Source organism: Haliotis rubra, unplaced genomic scaffold, assembly GCF_003918875.1.
Source record: "Haliotis rubra isolate DU_JTF1 unplaced genomic scaffold, ASM391887v1 Scf940, whole genome shotgun sequence".
NCBI classification, from domain to species: domain Eukaryota; kingdom Metazoa; phylum Mollusca; class Gastropoda; order Lepetellida; family Haliotidae; genus Haliotis; species Haliotis rubra.
The window spans coordinates 200,250-227,871 of NW_025767680.1; the positions used below are offsets into that span (position 1 = coordinate 200,250).

At 40.7% G+C, this 27,622-nt stretch overlaps 1 protein-coding gene across 3 annotated transcripts; it reads right to left on the reverse strand.

The window, feature by feature from the left end:
- Positions 1-1,062: 1,062 nt before the first annotated feature.
- Positions 1,063-27,593, reverse strand: LOC124264765. Of its 3 annotated transcripts, none has more exons than XR_006895236.1 (6): positions 27,539-27,593; positions 27,199-27,249; positions 4,805-4,989; positions 2,994-3,206; positions 2,491-2,719; positions 1,063-2,229 (listed from the first exon to the last, which is right to left on the reverse strand). XR_006895236.1 is itself a non-coding variant. In XM_046699545.1 (4 exons), exons 2-4 carry the CDS (start codon positions 4,857-4,859, stop codon positions 2,496-2,498), a joined length of 492 nt encoding a protein of 163 aa, XP_046555501.1. In that variant the 5' UTR covers positions 4,860-4,992; positions 13,844-13,891. The 3 variants fall into 3 exon arrangements, 1 of the variants encoding a protein (XP_046555501.1); XR_006895235.1 differs by having other exon boundaries at positions 4,805-4,992; positions 27,539-27,592; XM_046699545.1 differs by lacking the exons at positions 1,063-2,229; positions 27,199-27,249; positions 27,539-27,593 and adding an exon at positions 13,844-13,891 and having other exon boundaries at positions 2,496-2,719; positions 4,805-4,992.
- Between the last annotated feature and the right edge of the window lie 29 nt (positions 27,594-27,622).

Here is a 27,622-nt window from a genome sequence, read left to right on the forward strand (position 1 = left end):
TACCGCTCCCTCATTTCCACCTCCACTCTCACCCCTCCCCTCCTCTATCCCCATCCTGCCTCCCCCATTTCCACTTCCACTCTCCCTCCCCACCTCTATCCCCATCCCGGTGCCCCCATTTCCACCTCCACTCTCACCCCTCCCCACCTCTATCCCCATCCCGCCTCCCCCATTTCCACCTCCACTCTCACCCCTCCCCAAGTCTATCCCCATCCCACTCCTCATCCTCTTCATTTCACCTCCCACTCTCACCCTCCCCACCTCTATCCCCATCCCGGTTTTCCCCATTTCCACCCTCCACTCTCAACCCTCCCACCTCTATCCCCTTCATCCTGCGGTTCCCATTTCCACCTCCACTCTCACCCCTCCCCCACCTCTATCCCCATCCCGGGTTCCCCATTTCCACCTTCACTCCACTCTCACTCCTCCCACCTCTATCCCCATACCTCTATCCCCTCATTTCCACCTCTATTTCACCCCTCCACTCATTCCCACCTCCTCCTCTATCCCTATCCCGCTCCCCCCATTTCCACTTCCACTCTCCTCCTCCCCACCTCTATCCCCCATCCCGGTGCCCCATTTCCACCTCCCGTCTCCCACCCCTCCCCACCTCTATCCCCCATCCCGGTCCCCATTTCCACCTCCACTCTCACCCCTCCCCACCTCTATCCCCATCCCTGCTCCCCCATTTCACCTCCACTCTCACCCTCCCCAAGTCTATCCCCATCCCACTCCCTCATTTCCAACTCCTCTCACCCCTCCCCACCTCTATCCCCATCCCGGTTCCCCTTTCCACCTCCACTCTCAACCCTCCCCACCTCTATCCCCATCCCGGTTCCCCCATTTCCACCTCCACTCTCACCCCCTCCCTCCTCTATCCCCCCATCCCGGCCCCCATTTCCACTTCACCTCACTCCTCCTCCCCACCTCTATCCCATCCCGCTCCCCCATTTCCACCTCCCACTCTCAACCCTCCCCCACCTCCTATCCCCATCCCGCTCCCCCATTTCCCACCTTCACTCTCACCCTCTCCCACCTCTATCCCCATCCCGCTCCCCCCATTTCCACCTCCACTCTCTCCCCTCCCCACCTCTATCCCCACCATGGAGACAAAGCAGAATCGGTGCCATGATCTGCCGATCTTCGTAATTAAGATTACATATTTAAACGTTTTGATTCTTCAGACACATCAAGATAACGTGTCTACAGAACCTCCTGTAGTTACAGCACTATATGAAGAAAGGCAGGATGGCTCAATTACTATTAATCAAAAGGTCAAATACATGAAAAACAATGTTTCTGAAAGAACTTATAGCCAACAATTAAATGTATGCTCAAAAACCAAGTTGTCGTTATAGGGAGGACATGATATATTACAATGTTTTAAAATATCACCATGAAATCCATAAGAAACAAAACAAGATATTATGACGTGAAGAAACATCATGTAAAATTCACGAAATTCACTCAGTCAGCTAGTTTACTTTACAAGGATGCGTGCAGTCCCATACTGCAGGGTTATAGAATGTAAGAGTAGGATATTACTGTAACACTTTCAGCTGTATTGTTCCAAATGTTTGCATAATAGCCACAAACAACTAATTCTGGTCGAAATCCTCTCTGACGAAGAAATATCACTTGTCATTGGTAAAAAGGATGTGAAATTGAAGTATCATTAGACGAGAAGACGTTGACTTGATTTTTCGCAAACATTACGCATCTGTTTTACTTCTTATGGCACTTTGTCTGAGAGTATGATTGAATGAATGCTTTCCTCCGATACAAAGTCGTTTACAAGATTAATTTGTAGGATAGTAAAGTCTGTGCATTCTGAAATCATAAATTACATGGCATTACGTCTATTTGTGAATCGCTTTTTCTAGTTTCGGGTTTGACATACAGATCTTTCCTACAGTTCTACCAGAATGTATTGATGTATTGTGATAGACTCCTAGATACTGGCACTGTGACTCACGTAAATAACCCCCCATTAGTTGAACTGATCTGTCAGATAGCAAGTAGATATGGCGTAGCTAACCCAGCTGGTGGCTGTTGTCATTGCTGTAGATGGTGACAAGAGACAGGGTGGATCGCCAGAGGGATTGTAGCTGAAACCGAGGCAAGGTTGGGTCTTGAGACACATGATACCACAGTCAGTGGCTGATCTGGCATTCACTGTGGTCACAGGTGTAGACAGCTTCTGGTTCAGACTCTTGTCGTACATAGCAGCTAAAATACAGAAAACAGAAATATCCTAGAAGTGACTCAATGAAGGAGATTAACAGCAGAAGTGGTTGGTGTTATGAAGCACGGTAACATTGATTCTCACATATAGGGGAAAGAATAGCACAAAAAAGTCGTTGGCCTTCGCTTGATAGGTTGTGAGTACGTGAGTAGCAAATATCAGTTTCTATCAAATGTATATAGATTTTAATGAGCGTGAGGTCAGGAGGTTGAACTGTAGATCGAGGAATGTTCACAAATACTTACCATTTTTACTTCTGGGAGTGCCCCTCCACCTCCACTTCCTGTATACTCAGGTAGTCTGTGATGTTTTTCCACACCCTCACGAATCTCACAGGCTGCTCATGGGAACAGTTGAAGGTCAAGGTTATTCTACCTACTGCATCTGCCGGCCACTGACCACACAAGGTCACGTCGTCATTCGGGCAATCAACGTCTACTGACGACACACCAATGTATGCATATCTGCAACGTACTGTTGGAAAGTTGAGGGAATATTACTTGTGTGCAGTAAAACTATATACATGGTTAATGAATCAGTTGAACGGTACTATTTGTTTACGACGTGCTGTTTAACACATAGCCACATAGCGTGAAAGATCATTGCGTTCTACATAAATATAACGGATTGTTTGGTACGATGGGTTTGATAAGACATTACTTAGCAGATGTTTCTTCATGCATTCGACATCTGCGATAGAATTAAAGAATAGTTTGTTTGGGTTTTGAAAAATGTAAAGGTTACTGACATATAGAATAAATTGTGACCGTGATGTTGTGTACGGTGTAGAACCCTTGTAGATCTCCCTGCCAGTATGGGTGTAGTTGGTACGGACTAATCGCTGATTCCCCGGTCCTGTTTCCATCATTGGCATAGCCGGATTGGTAGGGTGCAGAGTAAGTAGAACTCAGGCGCGTTGGTTTACCCAGCATGATATTTGCTGCCTTGACATGAAGCCCATCTGCAGGAATGCAATTGTTATAATTTGTACGTATTGGGAAACAAAAGTAACAACACACGCTCTTTATTAGTAGCTGTAAAATAGGAACAAGCAGTAATAACCAACACTGGTGACTTAAACACCTAGTAAAACAGAGCTTCCGTCACTGACGTATGTGACTGAGACAATAGGTATGGATTGACACTGCTGTCTCTTATGGAAAGAAATCTTGCTTTGTCAAGCTTTATGTAAGATATTAAGGCTGAGCGTCATATCGGATTTGATGAAGGCAATGTATAATACTTCATAACTTGAACATTGTTAAAAAGGCAGTTGAGAGGCATACATGTTATGGGAACCGCACTGGAATATTCGTCGTTGAATATACATTTACGTGTACATAAGCACATACAACAGGCTGGAAAAGGGGCACATAGACGGTCATTAGTTCTTTTCAGAAGGGGTTCTAATTCTTATAAAACACTATTCATAAGACGGATAGGTGATGGCGATTGTAATTACCTACAGAACAAAAGGCTCTGCACTGGCAATATACCCGTAACTTCAAGGTCAACAGGGTGCCATTGTACAAAGCGATCTTAGCGCTAAGGTGCCCGTAACTCCCATACCTTAATATAAACCTAAGGTAGTCTTAACGCTAAGGTTGTTTTGTACAACGGCACCCTGGTCACAAGAACATGGCTACTCACTACTAGGACACTTGCAGCCAGAGGTCATTAGTGATTAAGTGCAATAAAATATTGACATATTCGTAAATAGTAAATGTTCAGTGACATGAACAGAAACCCGTTTGTTCATTCTGAACCTTTAATCGGACTTACATTCTAACATCTGGTATTTTGTACTTTTGAAGTAGACAATCTCCCGCAGTGCACATACATAAGTGTGTTGTCCTTTATCGTCATATATAATCCCTATGTAACTTACCCACAACTGATTTAGACAATAACTAACGAGTGCAGGGGAATGGGTTATATTAATTACGTAATTCTTGAGCCGTCGCGAGAAAATTACATAATTAATATAACGCGGGAAAGATAACCAGTCATTCCGAGTCATGAGTTGGATATTGGTTTTTTCCCAATATCAGTTTTGATCTAAAATATCCTAAATGAAAACAGCTATTTCTGTCTAAAGAAGCCGCCATGTGGGAAATCCTATATCCCTACGTGTGATGCGGCTTTATTTCCAATAATTTCGTCACATTAACGCTATTTTAAAAGGGTGCATTACGCGAGACTAAATAGTCCATTAGAAACGTGTTTTTCCCAACTAACTTAACTGGATAGTTTCTTAAATAATAATACATATGTGTATACACTTATACCTACACACATACACACACAGACAAACAAACTCATTCTCACACACATACCTAAACACTCCTACACACATGCACACAAACTCATTCTCACACGCATACATACACACACTCATACACACACAAACGCACACAAACTCAAACACATACCTACACAAACCCATACACACATGTTTTTATAAAACAGTGAGTTTACATTGAAACAGAGGAGTCAGAGTTAAAATTTGATTAATGGGGACAGAATGTCAGCCAGATCTGACAAGTTTGTTCTACATACCTCGCACCAATATACAACTGAAGGTGAACACCAGGTCTGGAATAGACAGCAGCATCCTTCACTCGTCTCCTGGTTGTGTCTGAATGTTCCTGTTTATTATCGAATAACACGGTAAGATGATTGGCTTGGATCCTTGGACGGGGGCCAATGATTTACCTTGCAGTCACAGGCTTCAGTGAATATATCTACTGAAATGAAGACGATGGATTATCTACAAATTGGTTTACAGAAGTAGTTCCAGGAAGAATATTGAACACGTGACGTGCTTCTATTCATATGCGAAGAATAAATGTGTGCTTCATTGTAGCCTGCCTAGATAATGCTCAATCTGAGGGATTTAAGCTTAAAATAATAAATAACCAACAGAGGACTCAAGAAAATTAAGCTTTTATAAAATTGTTTTCGTCACGGTATGGCTGAGACATTGCTGATGTGACGTTAAATATTAACCCACTCACTCACTAAGCGCTTATAAATAAGGATAATCCTCTCAATGAAATAACTCAAGAAATGATTTCTTGAATAGAACGTAATAAGAATTTGTCTGCTGAATTAGAATAACGCTGAATCAGTGAAAATAGAAACCATTGCTCCGTTTTCATGGCCTTGTTATTTTCAAGCATCTGTGTTGCATTCATAAAGTAACTCATATAAAGTTATCTGTTACATATCAAGCAATATTTCATGTTTGTTTTTCTTTTCAAAGATTTTCACCTTTTCCCCCAAACAATGGGATATTATTATATAGCTTAGCTGCTAAATGTATGCTTAATTGTTTCAATCAACGATAGGCACAAGCTGAGAAGTTGAGAAAGAGAACTATACATTCTTGACTGATTTTTTTTTTCAGCATAAAATAAAGTAAACTTGAATAGCTTATTACCCTAAGCAATTATGTTTCTAATGGAACGTGTTACAAAATATTATATGACAGATAACATGTAACTATTCTCTTTCAAGCTGGCATCTAAATTGTGAAAGATACGATTTTATGCAGGAATGTGATCACATGTTTATAGAGATATACAAATTGAGTGTTGACATAAAGACTTATAATAATACATGGTATAATAATGAAACAGACAATAGATACTGTTCAAAGAAACCTATTCTGTGGGTGACACGAGAGTATGTCTGCACATCCAGCAGCCGGACAGTCAACACATGCAATAATCCCATATAGGTACCAAACACAATATACATGAAAGATTAGAGATATCAATCTTACATGATACAGAAAATAGTTACCAAACAAAAACTAATACCAGCATATTGACTAGACATATAGAAAATAAACCATAAGCACATCCATACAAGTTAAAAAGTATTGACTTTTATTTTGTTTATCAAAGGCATATTTATGCCTATTTTGTGTAATGATTAATGTTAGGGTTTAATTTACTTTATTTATTTTATGTGAGAATTAAAATGTATAATAACTAACCTTTGATTCTGACCAAACTGTGACACAGAACTGTAAATGAAACACAAAGAGACCCGTGAAGGTCCGGGTTAGAATGTATCTTCAGTAACCCATGCTTGTCGTAAGAGGCGAGTAACGGGATCTGTACCAGTAGTCAGGCTCGCTGACTTGAAAGACACATGCCATCGCATCCCAATCGCGCAGATCGATGCTCATGATGTTGATCACTGGATTGTCTGGTCCAGACTCGATTATTTACAGGCCGCCGCCATATAGATGGAATATTGCTGAGTGCGGCGTAAAACTAAACTCACTCACTCACTCACTCACTGAAACACAAAGACAAGAGGCAGCTGAACTGACAACTAATTGCAACTTAAATACATAATATCCTGATATAAGATAATGATGATTTGTTATTCATTTATGTACACAATATACAATCACTCGCGCGGTGGGCGAGCTGGTTAAAGCGCCGGCTAGTGATCCAGCGAGGTTGAGGTGTCGGGATCGAGCCCATCTGTGACCGGGTGTAAAAACGTTGCAGTCAACTTTGTGTGCAGACTCTTTCTGTGTCGTCACAACCTCTAGTGTACAGTACACAACCATGTGCACTTAAAAGAACCCACGAATCCGTTGGTATATGACCAGATGGTGGCCACATGAATACGTGCAAACACTTAGTCGCGGGTACATCAACGTGCAGTGAACTTGCACAAAGTACTGCGACTATGTGTTCCAGTCAACCCAGCAGTGAATGGGTACCTCGTTAGGATGAGAAAATCACAATGAACTCCCAAGGAGGTTCAGATGGATAATACGATATGCCGTTGAGATTGACATCCAATGATCGAGGGGAAAATATACCAGTGCCTTGAGCAAGCACTAGTTGCGTGGATATGTGCACTATATAAATAGAAATATCCTATGATATTAATAATAGAAGCCAATGCCTATTTATTATATTTAAACACAACTACAGTGGCTGTTCAATAGTATGCATATTTTTCCCACGACAAGAAATATTAAAATCATCCACAAAACGAGATCCATCAATTGAATCATGTAAAACCTTTGATAAACTGTTGATCTTAACACTAAACAATGTGACAGACAAAATACTGCCTTGTGGGACATCCTGATCCTGACTGTAATGATCAGACAGGGTAGTCCCCACTCGGACTTGAAATTGTCTGTCTTCAAAAAGCTCTGATATAAAAAGGGGTAAACGACCCTTCAAACCAAAATCATGGAGATCTTTCAAAATGCCATATTTCCATGTCGTTTCATATGCCTTTTCAAGATAGAAAAAAATCGACACAGAATGTTGTTAATTTAGCATGGAATGTTTGATGAAAGACTCCAATCATACCAAATGATCGATGGTACTACGATTTTTCCGGAAACCACATTGAATGTCAGTGATGAGGTTGTTGGTTTCCGGGTACCATATACTGTCAAAGATATTTCATAATGTTTCTAAACATGATTCAGGTAGATGTTTAAGGAGCTGATAACATAATACTGATAATGTATATAGCGCTAGATCCACCCACCAACACTGGTTACAGCAAGGGAGTAGTAGTCGCTGCATTAAACTTAAGGCCGATAGTGTTGTGAGGATACAAAGGGAACTTCATTGTTGCACAAGATATACATGTAAGCATTTGCTGTGTACTTAAGTTAAAATCTGTATATACCTATTTAGCTAAGTAAATTTTCAGATTTTTCTAGCAATGGCAAAGTGGTGTTGTTTAGTTTATGGGTTCAAATAAATCAAATGTGTGTTTTTTAATATCATACGAAATAGACATCATATTTTTACATGACATGATTAAATCCAGGCATTAGAAAATCCGAAAAGCCTACACTGCTGGGATACTTTATAAGAACTACCGGGTGATATGTACAAATAACGGCATCTGATTTGCATCCGCCCCTCCTAATGTCCCACTGTTTAGGTTGAAGAAATTCTGCCAAGGTGGACAGTAGCCCAGTCCCCGTGTATGTTACGGTAGAGGGAGCAGGTACTGACCAGCTTGCAGCTAGGTTTTGTAATTAGACTGTTGGCGAAAACATTAATTGCTCTGGATCAGTGTCCCTTTAAAAATCGTTACATAGAACTGCATTGCAATTGGCACAAAAACACGAGATCGCGAGATTGTGACAAATCTCACGTTCTCGCGCTTTTGTGCCAATTACCCATACAGTTCTATGTAACGATTTTCGAGAATGCGAGAACACGAGATTGCGACACTTGACAAATGTCGCGATCTCGCAATCTCGCGATCTCGCGTTTTTCTGCTAATTACCTATACAGTCATCTTGAACCGGGATCACGGGTAGCTCAGTCGTCTGAGGCGTTGCAATGGAGTTGCGTCCCGTGAGCGTGCTATAAACCTTTGTTGGTGGGTTTCATTCTATATCGAGCTTACACGCCGTGATATAACTGAAAGATAAATACTGTTCAAAGTCGTGTTAAGCCAAACTCACTCACTTATTCAGATCAATGCACGTACCCCGGGCTGTGAATGGGGGGTTATTTCCAGTTTTAGCATGCCGAGCTTGTGAAGGTTAGGCCCCAATAAATTGATATACAGCATTTGATTAATTTCTTGCAAAAAATGGGAGGCGGGAAGAATATTAATGTTCATTTTATGTTTTTCTAATCGAACGTTTTAAGGCACCTGTGTACTATTACTTTGGAAGGATTCGATTCACATGCATCGTGTATGTTCGGTAGGGCTACGTTTGTGGAGTATTTCAACAAGTAAGGAAAGTAGGAATGTAACAGGGATAAATTAAGTGGTTGTGTATTGTGTACGCAAATGAATAACTAATAATCATTATCTAATATCAGGATATAGTGGTCTCGCAGACGACGACTTCTTTATGTATTTAAGTTGCAATTATTTGTCAGCTCAGCTGCCTCTTGTGTTTGTGTTTTATGTACAGTTCTGTGTCACAGGGCTTGCTTAATTTTTAAGGGTATTTGTGTTAGTCTAGTTTTATGTTGTTGTTTTTGTCATCTTAGTTTCATTAGCTTCTTAGTCAATTGGTCCTATTTCAAATATGCATGCCAGCCGCCATCTTACTAACTAATTGTATTACACTTTCATTGCATGAGTACTGGATAGAAGTTATAGCTTGGTCAGAATCAAAGGTTAGTTATTATACATTGTTATTGCTACATACATAGTAAATTAAATCCTACTATTAATCATTACACAAAATAGGTAAAAATATGCCCATGATAAACGAAATATAAATCAATACACGGTATACAATTTAATGATAAGGGCTTATGGTTTGCTTTCTATATGTGTAGTCAATTTACTGGCTAGTAGTTCTTGTTTGGTAACTATTTTCTGTATCATGTAAGAATGATATATCTCATCTATCATGTGACCGCCTCCGTGGTGTAGTGGTTAGAACATCCACCCGGAGAGCAGAAGGCCGCGGGTTCGATCCCCTAAAGCGTAATACCAAAAAAGACGTTCAAATATGGTACTTGTTGGTCTCTGCCTGGCGCGCGGCATTTATGGGTACAACAAGGACTGGTCGGCTCGGAGTCAGTATAATGTGTCTGAGTGGGGTATTCATGCTTCACTGCTGCATGGTATCTCAGTGGGCTAGCACTATAAAACCAGCTTAAGTCTGGGCTAGTCCAAGCAGCCGCACATACACGATCTCGCATACTCGCACTTTTAGCATTTTTAGCTTGTTTCCAAAGGTCGAGATCGCGAGAATGCCCCTTACAGTATTTCATACCTGATGGTGTTGTAGCTGCGACTGCTACAATGGAACTTACAAGGAAGTTGTTGGGTGTCTCCATTTAATATTTAAGGTAATGTCGATCGACAGAGGTTTTCTTCTTCTTTACATGACTGGACTGCACCGTTTCTTGAGATTTGGGTGGGTGTTTTCAGCTTGGATGTTACCCGTGAAGATCCGGGGTAGGATAGGTCGTCAGCAACCCATGCTTGCCACAAAAAGGCGACTATGCTTGTCGTAAGAGGCGACTAACGGGATCAGGTGGTCAGGCTCGGTGACTTTGTTGACACATGACATCGGTTCCCAATTGCGCAGATCAGTGCTCATGCTGTGGATCACAGGATTGTCTGGTCCAGAATCGATTATTTATAGACCTCCGCCACATAGCTAGAATATTGCTGAGTGCGGCGTAAAAGTAAACTGACTCACTCACCCAGCTTGGATGTTGATTTGTGGTGTTGACTTGCGCCATGTGCTTCCTTTCTGTGGCGTGGTGGGTGACAATGAAGGGGATGCTGCTGCAGTAAGGACTGTCAGTTTAAAACTGCGAGACAAAACACCAGTCAATGTACCATCCCCACTATATTGCATCAGGTAACACAGACGTTCATCTACTGGCAGGCGGGTATTACCAATCTTGGCGCCTCAACAGCCAGGACGGCTTACTCATCAAAAGAACACACTCTGCTTGCCGATTGCTAGCGACAAGGACACACCATTGCAACAACTGATTGCGCCCTTTATAAGCCACCCTCTCAGCCGAAAGAAGTACTTTCACTGCGTTTTTGCTTCAGGTTTTCAGAATGCAATGATGCATTTGTTGGCGTTGGTACAGTCTTTGTATGGTATATTGATGCTGTTTGGTTGAAGCATGAACGAGGGTGGTCAGTCATGCTTTTCGAATGGATTTAAACATACGTGTGGCAGAGAGTCAATGGTTGGGCTTGTCCTATTTCCGTCTACATCCCATGACAGCTCCGAGTCAACTGAGCCCTCGGTGGACAGCAGTCTCTATTTATCAGTTGTTGCTTGAGAATATAAATAGGGTTGCGAAACAAGATAGGTATGTTATCGATGCTCTTTGGACGTGGTCGGTTTCAAATCCCAAAATAAGAATGCAGGGTGGCATCCTCATAACTTCCCGAATGAAGGCTGTCTGTCGTGGAAACACGTGGCCAAGACTGAAGACGTGATCAATTTGGTTCCAAGTAAGATGAGATAGAGCTTTTATTATCATGGGTTTAAAAAGAGGGTTTAATAAAGTCGACAAAAGCACAGACAAATCCCAGTTCATATTTTTTTTGTTCAAAACAACGCAGCATGGTGGTAAGAAATGGATCCTTCCCAAGCGTAAATCATTTAAGGAAAAATCCACACTCATAGGTATGATAATAGACGCATTGGCAGCTTGTCTTAGGATGATGGTATGTCTATCAGAAAAGAGATCAATAGAGATCTGGGAACCTTGATCGTTTTGGCCATCCTGGTGCCAACAGAAACATTGTCATGTGATGGTTCCTGATCTTAGCTAGGACTTGTGGGATGAGTAGGAGGAAGGGCAGAGGCAATCTTTCCTTCTCAAGATGACAAAATGGCATCCACTGCATAGGCATGAAGGTCTAGGACTAGACTGATATAAGTCGGCAAATGATTGTTGGGTAATGTCAGGATCAGATCTACGTGAGGTTGTTCCCATTCGACTGCTGTCTGCGTGAAAACATCCGGATCAAGCCTCAACTTGTTGTTGGTCTTCCCTGGGATGTGTCCTCGTAAGGTTGTAAGGTCCATAAGTGTTTTCTTCTAAGTCTGTCGACATAGACAGTTATCATGCTGTTGTCCGTGGCAACTGGAAGAGTGGAGCTCCCAGCTCTTGTCTTCTTATCTTGTCGTTGAGGTCCCCATCCTGTGAGAGAAGCACCTGTGAAGAGATGCAGATCTGGTGACCACATCCTGATCGGGATTGCATGTATGATATTGTCGGGGTCCTCCACCAAGTGGGTTCCTTGAACACTAGATCCGTTTCCATCGGTTTTGAATAATCCAATTTTGAATGAATCTGATCCGTAGATGGCCTCTGAATGGTCGATCCTGCACATATTTGAGCACTCCCAATAGCAACATCCATTACCATAGTGCTCAAGAGGTACAGCACATACCTTGAAATCTTTGCAGAGTGAGGGAGATTTCAATGTTATATTTCTACCTGATTCAAGTCCTTGAAGATGTTGGTTCGAAACAAAGACTGTGGTAGTTTACGTTCTTGTCAGGCCTTAAATAATGGGGCATAATGGCATTGAAACATCTCCTGAAAATTCCTCGTGATCGGATATCTGAGGAAGAAGACTGCCTGACTGACTGAGTTTAGTTTTACGCCGCTTTTAGCAATATTCCAGCAATATCACGGCGGGGGACACCAGAAATGGGCTTAACACATTGTGCCCATGTGGGGAATCGAACCCGGGCCTTCGGCGTGACGAGCCAACGCTTTAACCACTAGGCTACCCCACCGCCCCCTCTGAGGAAGAAGAACCTGCTTGGTAGCATCTTTATCAGGGGAAGGTGTACATGGATAAGTTGAGTTCAGATGGTTCAAGTGGTAGGCCTAATGACGCCAGCTACAGCTCCTCTCACTTACTAGGATCAGCAATGCCTGAAGACACGGTAATGTTATCAAACAGGCTACGCTCCAAACTATGTGTGCTTCCCATACTGGCAGCTGCTCTGTGGTCAGAACAATCTCTATCGTCCAAGCTGATGATCCAATCTAATTGTTCACTGATGATACATCTATGTATCCGAAATGGGATCCATATCTGTCGTCTTTAGCGATGAATCCAGGTTTATCCTCAGATTCGTAGACGGCAGGCATAGAGTCTGATGACGACGTCGTTCGGCCCAATGTTGTGTACAGAAAGTCGAGAGATTCGGGGGCAGAAGTTGCATGGTGTTGGGTGCTTTCTGTGGGAACAACCGTTCCCGACTTCTGGTCATCCGTGGAAACCTCACAGCTGCTGCTTACCCCGACCAGGTGCTCACCCCTGAACTTGTTCCTTTCATGGCGGCTCATGGCCCAGGTCTACAGTTCGAGCATGATAATGCTCGGACGCATACCGTGATGTTGACACGAAATTTCCTTCAAAACGCTGGAATCAACGTCATGGACTGGCCATCGAGGTCCCCTGACCTTAATCCAATAGTGCACGTTTGGGATGCACTTGGGAGAAGGCTTCGTGGTCTTAGGAACCAACCTCCGAATTTGCAGGAACTTGGCGCTGCCTTGCAAGAGCAATGGCGCAGAATCCCCAACCACGTGTTCACAAGTATCAGGCAGTCGATGAGGAGACGGTGTTTGGCAGTGGCGAATGCGCGAGGCGGTCATGCACGATATTGAACTGAGAAATTTCGCATTTTTATTCTTGTGACTTGACATTCTGTATACCAATGTTTTGGAACAGCGGTGTAGCCTAATGGAACTGATTATGGCACTGTCAGTGTATCGAGTACATCACACAGATCTCAGCAATGAAATAATAACCAATAATCTAACCATCTTACCATCTCTGGTTCTTTTATAGTGCCATGAAGAATGTGAAGTTTCTTTTTTGACTCAGTATATACATGTATGTAGCATTTTCTCAAATGTCAAAGACTGTAAGGTATATTTTGTTACATGGAAACCGATAGTAAAATAGCTCACGTGTGTAAATGTTTAAGAGGGAGTGTTCACTCATTACCACAAGGCCACGGGTCCATTCTCCAGAAGAATGTTCACAAGCGTTTAATAACAGTGCCTAATGCAATCAACAAATTCTCCCACTTGAATTTAACAAAACAAATCTCACCTTATATTTCACTCGTCACTGCGTCGTTGCCCACGTTCAATATGTACTGTTGTAATCTCCTATATTGCATTTGATATAATAATATTCATGAGACCATCACATATATTGTGACGTCATCAACACAGGCGCAGCACATGCATTTCCACCTGACCATATGTTAATGTACATTGATCTGAAGCGAGTGAACTGTTGCTGTATTGAATATTGGATACGTTTAGAGATGAATTTCTTCTCCATGTGAAGAAACATTTTACACAATTCATATCACAACATGAATCGCTCATGCAGATTTCGAGAAAGAACAATACCAACTGAGAGTCTCAATGTGGGTTATCTGTGTGATTATAAATTTGCTGAAATGAACCACTGCATACACAGGACAATGTCAATATCTTGTCCTTGTATTGCAAAATCTGATATGGACATTGTAAACGAGCCACGTTTACTGTGGTTCGCACAGTATAATACTCGCACAATTGTTTTGGGTGTTTCAATAATCTTGTAGTTTAATGACGAAGCGACAGTCTTACTATAACCTTAACGATATCTGTGTACACATTTTTTTTACGTATTGGTCCAAGAAATGTTCCTAAAAACAATTTGCTATATGTCAGAAACTGTCGATAGGTGTTTTTAATCCACTCTTTGATATAATGTTACTCATCAACCACGAGTTTTGCAATGGTATTATTATCTCCGTTATAATGTTTTGGTTTGGGATAAGTCATTGGGATAAATAGGAGACGTCCAAGATATTTTTATGGATTAAACTTCTGTTTAATTTCTCTCACTACGTTTCGAGACCATTCCAGGTCCCTTCATCAGGTGAACTGACAGTTAGGACTATGACGTCGTCACTATGACATCATAACTGAGTTATGACGTCACAATGCAAGTCACATCACAGTACACTAGGGAGAGTACTGTATAAGTGAGTTTGAAGAGTTAATTACATAATGATGAAAATTCATGCTAAATAATATACGGCTACACTGGGGCAACTAACCGAAGGCTACACTGGGACAATTGGGTGACGGCTGAGTTTAAACATTCTACCTGCAGGTATACAAACACTCATGTATGGATTTATATTTTATTTAATTATATGGATATTTATAAAGCGCTATAGTCCATTTTATCTACATACATGCTCAAAGCGCTTTGTTTTTTCCCTAGATCACTGGATGACAATCTCAACGGCACATCGTATTTTCAATCTCAACTCCCTGGGGACCATAGTACCAAGCAAATATATCTTTTAAATCATTACGAAGTACCCATTCACAGTTGGGTGGACTGGGACACATAGTCAGAGTACTTTGTCCAGGTTTTACTGCACGTTGCTGTACCCGCAAGGTGTTTTTGCACGTATTCATTTGGCCACCATCTGGTCATTTACCAACGGATTCGTGAGTTCTTTTAAGTGCACAGGGTTGTGTACTGTACTGATCCAAGAGACATCAACATGGGTCAGGAAATCAAGTATTAATCAATTTGCTTCACTTAGGAATTACCAGTGAGTTTGTGTCACATCTCAGCTGTTCAAAGAGTTGTGTGTCATACTATTTGGTAATGAGGAACACTTGTTTATGAATCACTATGAAATAGTGTTGATACCAGGTGTTCGCAAAACCCCACTCGACGACATTCATGTTTTTGTGACAATGCGTTTTGTGACATTTAACTTTTATTTATCTTTCTGAACTGCGCCTTACGTTAGAGTAGATAGGTTACGGTAAGAAGGTAACGCTTTAAAGGCAAACTTGCGTGTCGTTTGCTTCACTGGACTCAACAAGCAGAGTGCTGTTTCCTTACTGAGTATTCGAGTTTGTCATAATGGACGCGAGTCCAAGTCCAGTGCTCGAGATCTAGTTGAAGCTTTAATGATAGATCTATGTTTCAGGCAGAACCAGCCATCAGTAAATATATCTACGACTGACGGACACTACAATACTTCTGAAATGTTTATGAAGGTTTCAATTGTCCAATGTTACACCATGTTTTAGGAGAACAATCTACCCGTGACTTTGTCATCTTAGTACAACGAACCAGTATATAATTATGTTCAACGTTTGTATGCTGGCAGTTCCTTTAGATAGTGAACATTATTGAAGGTTGACATAACAGGACAACAACTGAACGATACTGACTGAGTTTGGTTTTACTCCGATTTTAGCAATATTCCAGCAACATCACGGCGGGGAACACCAGAAATGGGCTTCACACATTGTACCCATGTGGGGATTCGAACCCGGGTCTCCGGCGTGACGAGCCAAAACTTTAACCACTAGGCTACCCCACAGTCCCTAATTGCACGATAAGGTTATAGGGCACGTACATTTTTACTTCATCTTTCAAAACTAAAGGGGTAATCAATGGATTTAAAAATCGAGTTATTCTTTTATCCAAGGATTCTCTGTAGGTTTTTTTTCTGTAGGACGATCCAGGCATTCTACAAAAGAATATTTACAATGTATTTCAGGTTTGTTGTGACCCTTTATATCTGCGTATTTGGCTTACAGACGTTTCATGGTGTCTGTCTTTACTTGCTGACACTTATTGAGAATATTAAGTTAATCATGTAGATCACTGGGTGTCAGCTCAATGAATGGACCAAGCGAAATCCGTAGAGCAGAACATTTTCCTCACATATGTTTACATCTAACTGGGAATACCATCAGTATCAATCCAAACCTCGCTGCTCACACCATGCAGTGTGATACTCCTGTTGACCCGAGTTACTTGTGTACTCACAGTTTTTCATTAATCTGAAACCATTTCCACGAGACCGCAGTATCTGCATTAACATTATTACAAAACCCCGCCCCCCTTAGTTACATGAATCGATATTACCGTGTTATTGTAAATATGTACAATATATGTCGGTCATGTCAGAAAGAGTTCTTTGTTATTGAAATGTATCCAACGGGAATGGGAATAAACATCTCAGTCGAAGCCGGATGTGGAAATTCATCAATCATATCCCTATCACGATTTACATTTTCATACAACAGTCTCCACAAAGTTGTCTTGTGGTTTTGTAGAGTACGCACAAACGTAACGAGGTCGTAAATTTCTTTCATGTACTGTTTAGAATGAACAAATACTGATGCCATTAAGAAGCTGTACGCTTCAGTTCACACCACTCTTAACCTGATCACAAGGATGAACAGATAATCACAGCGCAGTGTATTAAAATCAACTACCAGTATATGCAGCGATAAATGCATCATCATAAGGAATATCTACTGAAACAATTTTCCTGTACTGATACGGCTGTACTACAAGCATGTGGTTTTTAGGATGCAGTCTTTTAGCATTATCAATATCTAATATGGCGACACAATGTGTTTCCGTGGTGAGCATATCCTGTAATACAGGTCGAGGATATCACAAACACACGCAGAGGAAAGTTAATTGTTCAGGATGAAAACGAAAACAACAATGGAAATGATTGTGCATGATCTACCACAAAGCTTTTGAAACAATTTCTTAGGCATAAAGGGTTGTAGCAATCGCCAACCACCTTTCAGCAAGACTTATATGACTCTCTTTGAAATATTCATCGAAAGAGCATCATGAACGCGCTTCGAAAGATGTAAAGTGTAGAAACTACTCTGACACTGCTGTAATATTGCTCAACATCATTATAAGGTCAACTATGGGAAAGGTATTCCATTTGTCATCCAGTCACTCTGTATTCTTCATCCATATCTAAACAAAAATGTAGTAATTGGTGTTTACAGAAAACTGCAGAAAACTGTTCTGATCAAATGTGGAAGTATCAACACCTGGATCACGTGGACCCAAGCATTTTCTGCACAATCGGCTACTTGTATTTGTGGATAAAACAGTATTTCCCTTATTGCAAAGTTAACGATAGTTTCGTTCATGTACACATTCCGTTTGTTACATGATCGCCGATTCCGCAGGCCAGAATCTCCATTTTCTGTATGTTTATCCTGAGTATTTTCATCAGCTCCATACCCTGATACATCCTCAACACCCTACGTAATATAACAGTGTTGGATTCATGATTCACCTTCACAAGTTTCGCTAATTCCTGTTACCACCACTGATTCTTTTATTCACTCACATCATTTCTCTGATAATTCACCTTTAACGAGTATGATCGGTGGACAGTCAGAATTACGTATCCATTGTCGTCGTATGGACGTAATTACTCAATTCCCCAAATCAACACACAATACCTAAATATATTTGAAACAAATAGCACTTACTCTTAATCATTTTCAATAAGGTTTTGCAGATTGTCGGAGCCGAAAAGTCTAATTGCTGACTACTAATGATCCCAACTGGCATGTCCAGTGGAAGTTACTGTACCAGTGCCACATTTGGTTAAGTTCCTTTCTTCCACCTTATGATGTATTGGTTGGGTCAGAAATCGGAAGCGTGATCAAATAAGTAAATTGTGCTAAGAAAATAGTCTTTGATATTCGCTCCTAATCAGACAGGATCAGTCAAATACTGTTATTAATTCAATCACTTTGTGATTCCGAATCACCTAGCAATAGATGACATATATTGAAGGGACTGTGTTCTGGAATTAGCGAACCGTGATATGATCTCGTGTACTGACAGAACAGTCCCAGTATTATCAGCGATAGCTCAGTGTGTGTTGTTGAAGTGATCCTAGCATTAGTATGACATTAATGTTTTTTCTGTGTAAATGCCCACGTAGATGTGGAACCCACTGAACCCAGAATGCGATTATGCAGCCCACTGTAATCTCATGTCATTTTTCTGTCATTTAAACACTGTATACTGTATAGCAACCCTTATTAAAGTCGATTTGAAATAGTTTTTTTCCAGAAAAATTGAATAGGATTCTGAAGCTGGATATTTCCCTGTGAAGGCATGAAATGTGCTGTTTTCACATTGACCGATACAGTGGAGTTTTGAATAAGAGAGTTATTCATTATTACACGACCACGAAGAGGAAAAGCTCAAATAACTGATTCATGAATAGATTTATAATTCTAATGAGTGATGAATTGATGTTGTTGCAATCACTATTCATGGTTTGTGTTATTTGATGGGTCCACTGTGTACCATGAAACACATCTGGTTTGTAAGTGTTGACATTCGCTATTGATTATTGAATATATTAGACCTTGGAAATACATGCAAACAACTACCAGTACTTTTCGACAAATATTAGCCTCTATGGTGTTACGGCCGTCAAATAGATTGTCAATTTGAGCGATTTTTAAACGATGCAATATTCCAGTGGAACAAAGACCGACTATACATACTTGCATCTGGACCAGACAATCAAGTGACTGAAATCATGAGCATCGATAGTCGTAGTTGGGATACGATGACATGCACGAGGCAAGTCTACGAGCCTTACCACAATAGGATTGTGTGTATGTGTATATGTGCGTGCGTTTGTATGTGTATATGTGTGTTGGTAGGTAGGTACATGTGTGTGCGTGCACGTATAGTATGTGTGCTTGCATACGTGTATGTATGTATGTATGTGTGTTGTATGTATGTATTTATGTATGTATGTATGTATGTATGTGTGTGCGTGTGTAAGTATGTATGTATGCATGTATGCATGTATGTATGTATTTACTTATGCATGTATGTATGTATGTATGTATGTATGAATGTATTTATGTATGTATGTATGTATGTATGTGTGTGCGTGTGTAAGTATGTATGTATGCATGTATGCATGTATGTATGTATGTGTTTATGTATGTATGTATGTATGTATGTATGTGTGTGCGTGTGTAAGTATGTATGTATGCATGTATGTATGTATGTATGTATGTATGTATGTATGTATGTATGTATGTATGTATGTATGTATGTATGTATGTATGTATGTATGTATGTATGTATGTATGTATGTATGTATGTATGTATGTATGTATGTATGTATGTATGTATGTATGTATGTATGTATGTATGTATGTATGTATGTATGTATGTATGTATGTATGTATGTATGTATGTATGTATGTATGTATGTATGTATGTATGTATGTATGTATGTATGTATGTATGTATGTATGTATGTATGTATGTATGTATGTATGTATGTATGTATGTATGTATGTATGTATATATGTATGTATGCGTGTGTGTATATGTGTTTGTATATATGTTTGTTGCATGTATGTGTGTATACCTGTACTGTACTTGTTTGGTTAACTTAAAATGTAAACGTTCGTCTGTTTGTAAATACTGTATGTTTATAATATTCTTATTAGTTTTAGTAGTCTCACAGAACGTAACGGGTGGTATCTGTACTTATAAACTTCACCAAAATGTTTGCATTATATGATGATATACAGAAAGTGAGACTTCAATAAACATTTTCTATCCCTCCCTTCTCTGGCATTGACTGTTTTCATTAGATAAACAAGACCATAAGTGATTTTCTCCACTGCAAAGTCACACCCTCGTGTCTTACTATGCTCAGTCATATGATAATTATCTTTATCGTCTTTATCGACCAGTGGAATTCCTGACGTATACATGCGTGAATGAGTGAGTGAGTTAGTTTTACGGAGCACTCAGTAATATTCCAGGTATATGGCGGCAGTCTGTAAATAATCATGTCTGGACCAGACAATCAAGTGATTAGCTGCATGACCATCGATCTGCACAATTGGAAAGCTATGACATGTGTCAACCAAGTCAGCATGCCTGACCACCCGATCCCGTTTGTCGCTTCTTATGAAAAGCATGGGTTACTGAAGATCATTATTCTAACCCGGACCTTCACGGGTATTTACATGCCTGAAATATGTCTTTTGAAACATGTTGTTGCGTTATGGAAGGTTTGAATATTTACATCACTAACACATAGGCCAGAAACGGCTTTTTTGTGGGAGAGAGAATCAATAATAAGAAACACATTTTTGATAGGAAGGTTAAAATATTTAATATGTTTCATTCATAAAGTAATGAAGCTGCGTACCTGTGCAAGTAAATGGATCGATAGTGAATAATTTTCTATCAAGAGACGAATTTATAGATGGGAATGTCCACTAAGAATGTATATATAACAGAATACTTTGAATAAAACGCGTGTTCAAGGGTATCAATTAATCAAAAATAGTCGCTATAATTTTTCACCACATCACCCATATCACAATGTTTCCTGTTTCTCCTAGGGGTTTTCTCCCTTTGGCTGAGATAATAAACTTACACATCTTGAAACTCTAAATCCAATGCAATAATTCCTTTAATTCAAACTTTCAGTTTCAAAAGACTCATCTGTATGCACATTTCTTTCGTTCAATGTCAATATTCACATTTTATCTTAATTCTACGACTGAATTATTCAAAGTGTTTTAACTTTATCTTGTTATGTTTGGTGAGCAGGTTTGTCTATGGTAAGCAAAAACAAACACAGCAGGGCTTCCCTTTCAACTAGCAAAACATTCAGTGTTAAATTTAAGCATCTAATTGTATGGTATGAGGAAAGAGTAACAAAGAGTGCACAGAGAACTGAGAGAGATTGCTCATTGCCTCATCAACGAGAACAATCTCCTCCCTTCTGGCAGACGTATTAAGCAACCTTTTTATAAAGACTAACAGATCCTTGTAGTATTGGTTGGTAAAGGACAGGTCCAACTTATTATCTTTATAGTTTTTGTTTTCTTTTAAAATCATTAGAAGATAACAATTGTCCTCTGCTCGGTACAAAGACACAAATATTATTTTGAAGGTGTTGTGCAATTAGTGGCAGTGCGTATTTACAATGAGTATTGTACCATCTAATGCATGTGTTGCCTAGCCTGTGGTACAAAACAAACTTTTGAGATGATACAATTGTATTCTAGTCTGTTCTATTCTAGATCTGAAACCTTTGTCTACTTTCAAAAGCAGCACAAACAAATGTATTTGGAATTTCTCGATGGTATGAAGAACTGATAAACAGACTCGTCAGAACAACTGAGTATGGCATTGATAAAATGAGACGTTCCTGCTGCTGGAGAATATGTTGCCCTTCGAACAAAGACCAGATCAAGTCGACCCAGAGCCTGGGACTGAATAGTGCGGTCATCAACCAGTGACCCAAGGATCTCCCATGTATGTTCAATCGGAGTCAAGCCAGTCCATATGTGTAATGTACGTTGTTGGTCTGGATCTTCCTGATTTGTGCAAACTGCTCAGTGTATAGTTTGTAAATTGGAGGACAAAATCACATATACCAACTTTCCTTTCGTCTCACAGGTTGTAGTATAATAGACTATTTGATGACAGTTCTTCCGAGTTCTGATTCACTCCATATCCCATTAAGTTATCAATATAAAAAAATGTCCTGTCATCTCAGAGGAACTGTGTGTAGAAGAAACATGCCTGTGACATTAAACTGAGTGGAGATATTATGGAAGTTTCATTATATGGGGATTAGGAAGGTTCTGGAATAGCTTGAAACAGCCTTTACATCGTGGGTCTCTACTGAATACAATAACACTTGATACCCATGTATTTCCGAAACCTGTTCAATGTAGGTGCTGTTGCTGAGTCAAAGTTTGTTTTGTAAAGGACTTCATAGATTCTCATACCTGTGACCATGGTAATGAATTGTCTTTCACTGGTGATCTTTTATCGGAGAAGTTCCAGACAGAGAGTTTTCTTAAGCCATAAAAATGGAAAGGCTTTAGGATTACCACGTTGTTTTTATAAATTCTAAAGTGATTTGCTTGTAGTATGTTACCTTGACACTGTCATTTTTTCGGAGTCTTGGAATATTGGAATGAATATTTCATCATGCAAATCTGGTGATCAGGCAGACCCAAAAGAGCATACAGAATATTTAGTAAATAGAATGGATGTCAACTTCTTTCCTCTGTATACACAACATATCTTGGCTTTTCCTTGTCCCTTCGTCAGGTGAATGAATTAATATATGTGGAAAACATTTACTTGTCTCACAGTAAAACATTCAGAATGGATCTGAATTAACTCTGGTCTAAATCCCATGCAAACTATGTAACTGTAGATATTATTCCTTCTATAATCAGTATGTTCTAAACATCTTTGTTTCATGCAGCCAATGTACCAACAGAGTACTTAAGAGTTACATACATCTGGATATTACAGACATCATGCTTCTACCTCTTGCTGATGATTCAGCTTCACATCATATAAAGGAAATCACTTCATATCTCCTAGGAGGTATCTTTTGGTAACTTTTCAACTAATTCCTGATTGGTCAATATTTTCATCTCCCTTCATGGGGTCGTGCTTTGGTTCGTTGTGCTGCTTTGTCTTGAAACGCCAAGTTCTGCTGTAACAGGGTGTTATACTGATTATCTTTCTTCTCGGATTATGGTATCTATATCGTAAAGTGTGTGGAGCCGTTTCTCTTCCAACAGTTTGGACTTGAGCAAATGCCATTTGCCCTACCCATTCACCATTTTTTAGTTCATGCTTCATGGTGGTGGGGATAAAACGAATCAAATGATGCTCCCTCTATTTATGATCTTTCACCCAACAGGCCAGACATCAAAGCATCCACCACAGAGGCCCGGGTGGGCAATCCACTTTCTAAGTTCAGACGGCCCTGTTTCAGAATAGCCTGGATTTGCTGATCAACTGCACGGCAGAGAGCGTCTTTGTGAAATACTGAGACCTGGTGGTGTTGTTGCCACGGCTACTACAGTGGAACTTACAAGGAAGTTGCTGGATGTCTCTTGTAAAGGTAATGTCGAGGGAGGGACTTTTTCTTCTTCTTTACATGGCTTCTCAAAACCATATATCTCAGGGCTGCAACAGTTGCTAAGATTTAGGTGAGTCTTTTCAGCCTGGGTGTTGACTTGCGCCTAGTGCTTCCTTTCTCTGACGTGGTGGTTCACAATGAGAGGGTTGTTGCTGCTGCATTTAGGACTGTCAGTTCAGCAAACTGCGAGTCAAAACACCAGCCAAGGTACCACGCCACTGTCTTGCATCAGGTAACGCAGACGTTCATCGAATGGCAGGTGGGTAATAGCAATATTGGTCCCTCAACAGTCAGGACTGCTTAGTCGTCAAAGGGACTCACTCTTCTGGCCGATTGCTAGCGACAATGACAAACCATTGCACCAACTGATTGCGTCTTCAGAGAGCCACCCTCTCAGCCGTGGGAAGTGTGTTTTCCTTGGGCATTGCCGGATGTAATGATGCAGTTGGTAGCGTTGGTACAATCTTTGCATGGTATATTGTTTCTGTTTTGTTGAATCATGACCCAGTGAGGCCAGGACTGTTTTTTTTTCGAATGGGTATACACATACGTGAGGCAGAGAGTTTATATTTCCATCGGCGTAAAATGACAGCTCAGAGTCAACTGATCCCGTGTGTGGACAGTAGACAGTAATCAGCTATTACTTGGGAATGTAAATAGGGTTGCGAAAAAGATGGGTATGTTAACGGTGCTCTTTGGACGTGGTAGTTTTCAAGTCCCCCAAAAAAGGCAGGGTAGCATCCTCATAGCTTCCCGAATGGAGGCTGTCTGTCGTGGAAACACGTGACCAAGACTGAAAACGTGATCAATTTGAGCCCATGCAATGAGCATTTAAACTAGTGGTTCGATGATAAGGTGAAGAGGCAAAGGATTTTGCTTGAAGTATAACTGAAACTAGTTTTTTTTTAAACAATCAATGTACTGCAGTCTCTTCCTGTTTTCCAATGATCGACCAATGTGGCACAAACAAACAAGCAGCCACACCACCTCCAGCAACACGTAACTGACGTCACTTCCGGTTAAAGTTTCGGACACCAAATTCCTGTAATGCTCTGATCATGATTCTGGATGGAAGTTTCAAGAAACATCAAGCCATCTTACATGCAGGTAATGCGGTTCTGAAATCCTTAAGGTTGAGGCCAGTGCCATAAGGAATGCAGTATTCCATGCAAGATGAGATAGAGTTTTTATTATCTATGGTCTAAACAAAATGGCTTAATAAGCCCACAAAACCACAGACAAATCCCAGTTCATATTTTTTTTGTTTTTCAAAAGAATGTAACATGGTGGTAAGAAACGGATCCGTCCCAAGTGTAAATCGCTTACACTCATAGGTATTATAATAGGCCCATTGGAAGGCCGTCTTAGGGTGAATGTATGTCTATCAGAAGAGAGATCAATAGAAATCTTGGAACCTTGATCATGTTGGCCATCCTGGTGCCAACAGAAACATTGTCATGTGATGATCTTAGCTAGGACTTGTGGGATGAATAGGAGGAAGGGTAGAGGCAATCTTTCCTTCTCAAGATGACAAAATGGAGTTCAATGCATAGGCATGAAGGTCTAGGACTAGACTGATATAAGTCGGCAAATGATTGTTGAGTGATGTCAGGATCAGATCTATGTGAGGTTGTTCCAATTCGACTGCTGCCTGCGTGAAAACATCCGGATGAAGCGTCCTCTTGTTGTTGATGTTCCCTGGGATGTGTCCTCGTAAGGTTGTAAGGTCCATGAGTGTGTTCTTCTAAGTCTGTCGACATATACAGTTATCATGCTGTTGTCCGTGGCAACTGGAAGTGTGGAGTTCCCAGCCCTTGTCTTCTTATCTTCTAGTTGAGGTCCCCATCCTGTGAGAGAAGCATCTGTGAAGAGATGCCGATATAGATCGATGATCAGAACTTGTGTGGTCATCTCGGGTATTCCCAGATAAGGATCTTCAGATCGATGATCATTCTGTTTAACAGCTAGTGTGTCAGTGTCATCGCTGCTGAAACTAGGGATCCCGAAGCTGCCTCCTCCTCCATCTTACAGGGTAGCATCTTTCTCACGTGAGAAATATGTCAGTAATTAAGGCATTGAAGGTTGTTGATTCAACGGACGGACTCGTCGAACTCTCTAATTGTTTTCTCCTTGAGCAGTGCTCCAGAGGGCACAGCACATCCCTTGAAATCTCTGTCCAGTGAGGGAGATTTCAATGGTAAATTCCTCCTTGATTCAAGTCCTTGAAGAGCTTAGAGCTTAATGCCATTGCAATATCTCCTGCATATTCCTCGTGATCGGACATTTGAGGAAAAAGAACTTGCTTGGTTGCAACTTTATCGGGGAAGGTGTACATGAATAAGTTCAGATTGTTCAAGTGGTAGGCCTGGTTGAATTCCTTCTATCTAAAAGGACCGAGTGGTCTGTGCAGTCTACGTGACTGCTGCGATCCATGCAGTCCATGGTAATATTTCTAAGATGAACGAGTTGATGTGATGGATTGCACTGCACCTCGGTCAGTGTATCATCTGCTATCCTTATAGCTGGTGTGGTCTGTACGGCTGTTGTTGTCAACCGAAAAAACACAATGGGGACTTGGACAAATTCAGGTTGGAAGGAAAGAAAATCGTGAGCAATGACTTGTGCTGACGATGGTTGATCAAGGTTGATAGCTGTCAATGGACAAGAAGCCCGTTAAGCGGCATCTACATCGTGGTGATTTGGAGACTGGTCACTGGACCAAGGTGACTGCTGAGTTGAAGTCTAGTGTGCCCGGGTCTTCCTCCGTCATGGTGACAGTTGCTGATTGGCACTGGCCACGACTTAGCCTACTTGAAGATGGCGACTCTTCCCTCTCAGCGATGGCTGTCAGTCACTCGGATAAATATTGGATGAGCTCTCCAAAGGGTTTCAAGGCAACTGAAGGGCTTCTGTGACGTTGTATCTGGGATCGTGGGGCGGGTGTAGTTTCATTAAGACATACAGAGTGGACGCCATGTTCCCCGAGTCCGTCAGAATGTCAGCCGATTGCAAATTTTGCGGTGAATCGAGGATGTGTTACAGCCAATTTCCTCTCTCTTTTCGCTACCATGCCCTGTTTCTCAAGGGCTCCTAGAGACCCGGCGTGACAGATATAGCGTCGAGATAAAACCAAACAAACATGGCTACTCAAGCCGCTTTCAGCACTGAGCATGAGCATCATGCGACGACATAAGTTTGCCACATGTCAAACATTTTTTAGTGGCTGGTTGACCAGCTGAATGCATGTACGTCCTTTAAATTGCCCAATCTTAGGATTGAATAATTATAACATATAAACCTGGACACGTTACCTGGGATTTTTTTACAGAGACACGTAAAACACAAGTGCTCATGTGTGGCACGTACATGGGAGATGACTGGAGAGCGGATAGTTCCATGGAAGATCCGTGGAAGTAGATGACAGATAATTATAGGAATGTATAATTTCTTATGTAAATCGTCATTAGTCAATGACATCGAAATTCTTTGAAGTTATATTATTAAATATTTTGCCACCGAATGATGCTGGATCGACATGGGTAATGTCCCATAAATGTCTTCAGTATCACTCTCCCATTTGCTGGCTTCGTGACACTGTGACTAAAGTCAACATTACGTTCTCAATATTTGCAGAAAAACTTACCAATACGGGAACAAGGATAGGCAATTGACGACTCAGTAATTGAAGGTCGATCTGAAAATGAAACAAAAAGGAATAGACTCATTGAGAGAAAATGTTCCGGAGTTGACATGTGACATGTATATGTAGCATTTTCTCCAATGTCAAAGACTGTAAGGTATATTTTGTTACATGGAACCCGATAGTAAAATAGCTCACATGTATAAATGTTTAGGAGGGAGTGTTCACTCGTTGCCACAAGGACACGGTTCTAATCTCCATAAAAATGTTCACAAGCGTTCAATAACAATGCCTAATGCAATGAACAAATTTTCCAACTTGAATTTAACAAAATAAATCTCACCTTATATTTCACTCGTCACTGTGTTGCTGCCCACGTCCAATATGTACCGTTGCAATCTCATATATAGCATTCCACATAATGAAT

Bases quoted from the DNA above. Each gene is read 5' to 3' on its own strand.
- LOC124264765 (XM_046699545.1), bottom strand. From the start codon at position 4,859: ATGCTGCTGTCTATTCCAGACCTGGTGTTCACCTTCAGTTGTATATTG. The intron at 3,207-4,804 runs GTATGTAGAACA...GCATTCCTGCAG, and splicing joins CAGTTGTATATTGGTGCGAG to ATGGGCTTCATGTCAAGGCA. The intron at 2,720-2,993 runs GTCAGTAACCTT...ACTTTCCAACAG, and splicing joins GGTCACAATTTATTCTATAT to TACGTTGCAGATATGCATAC.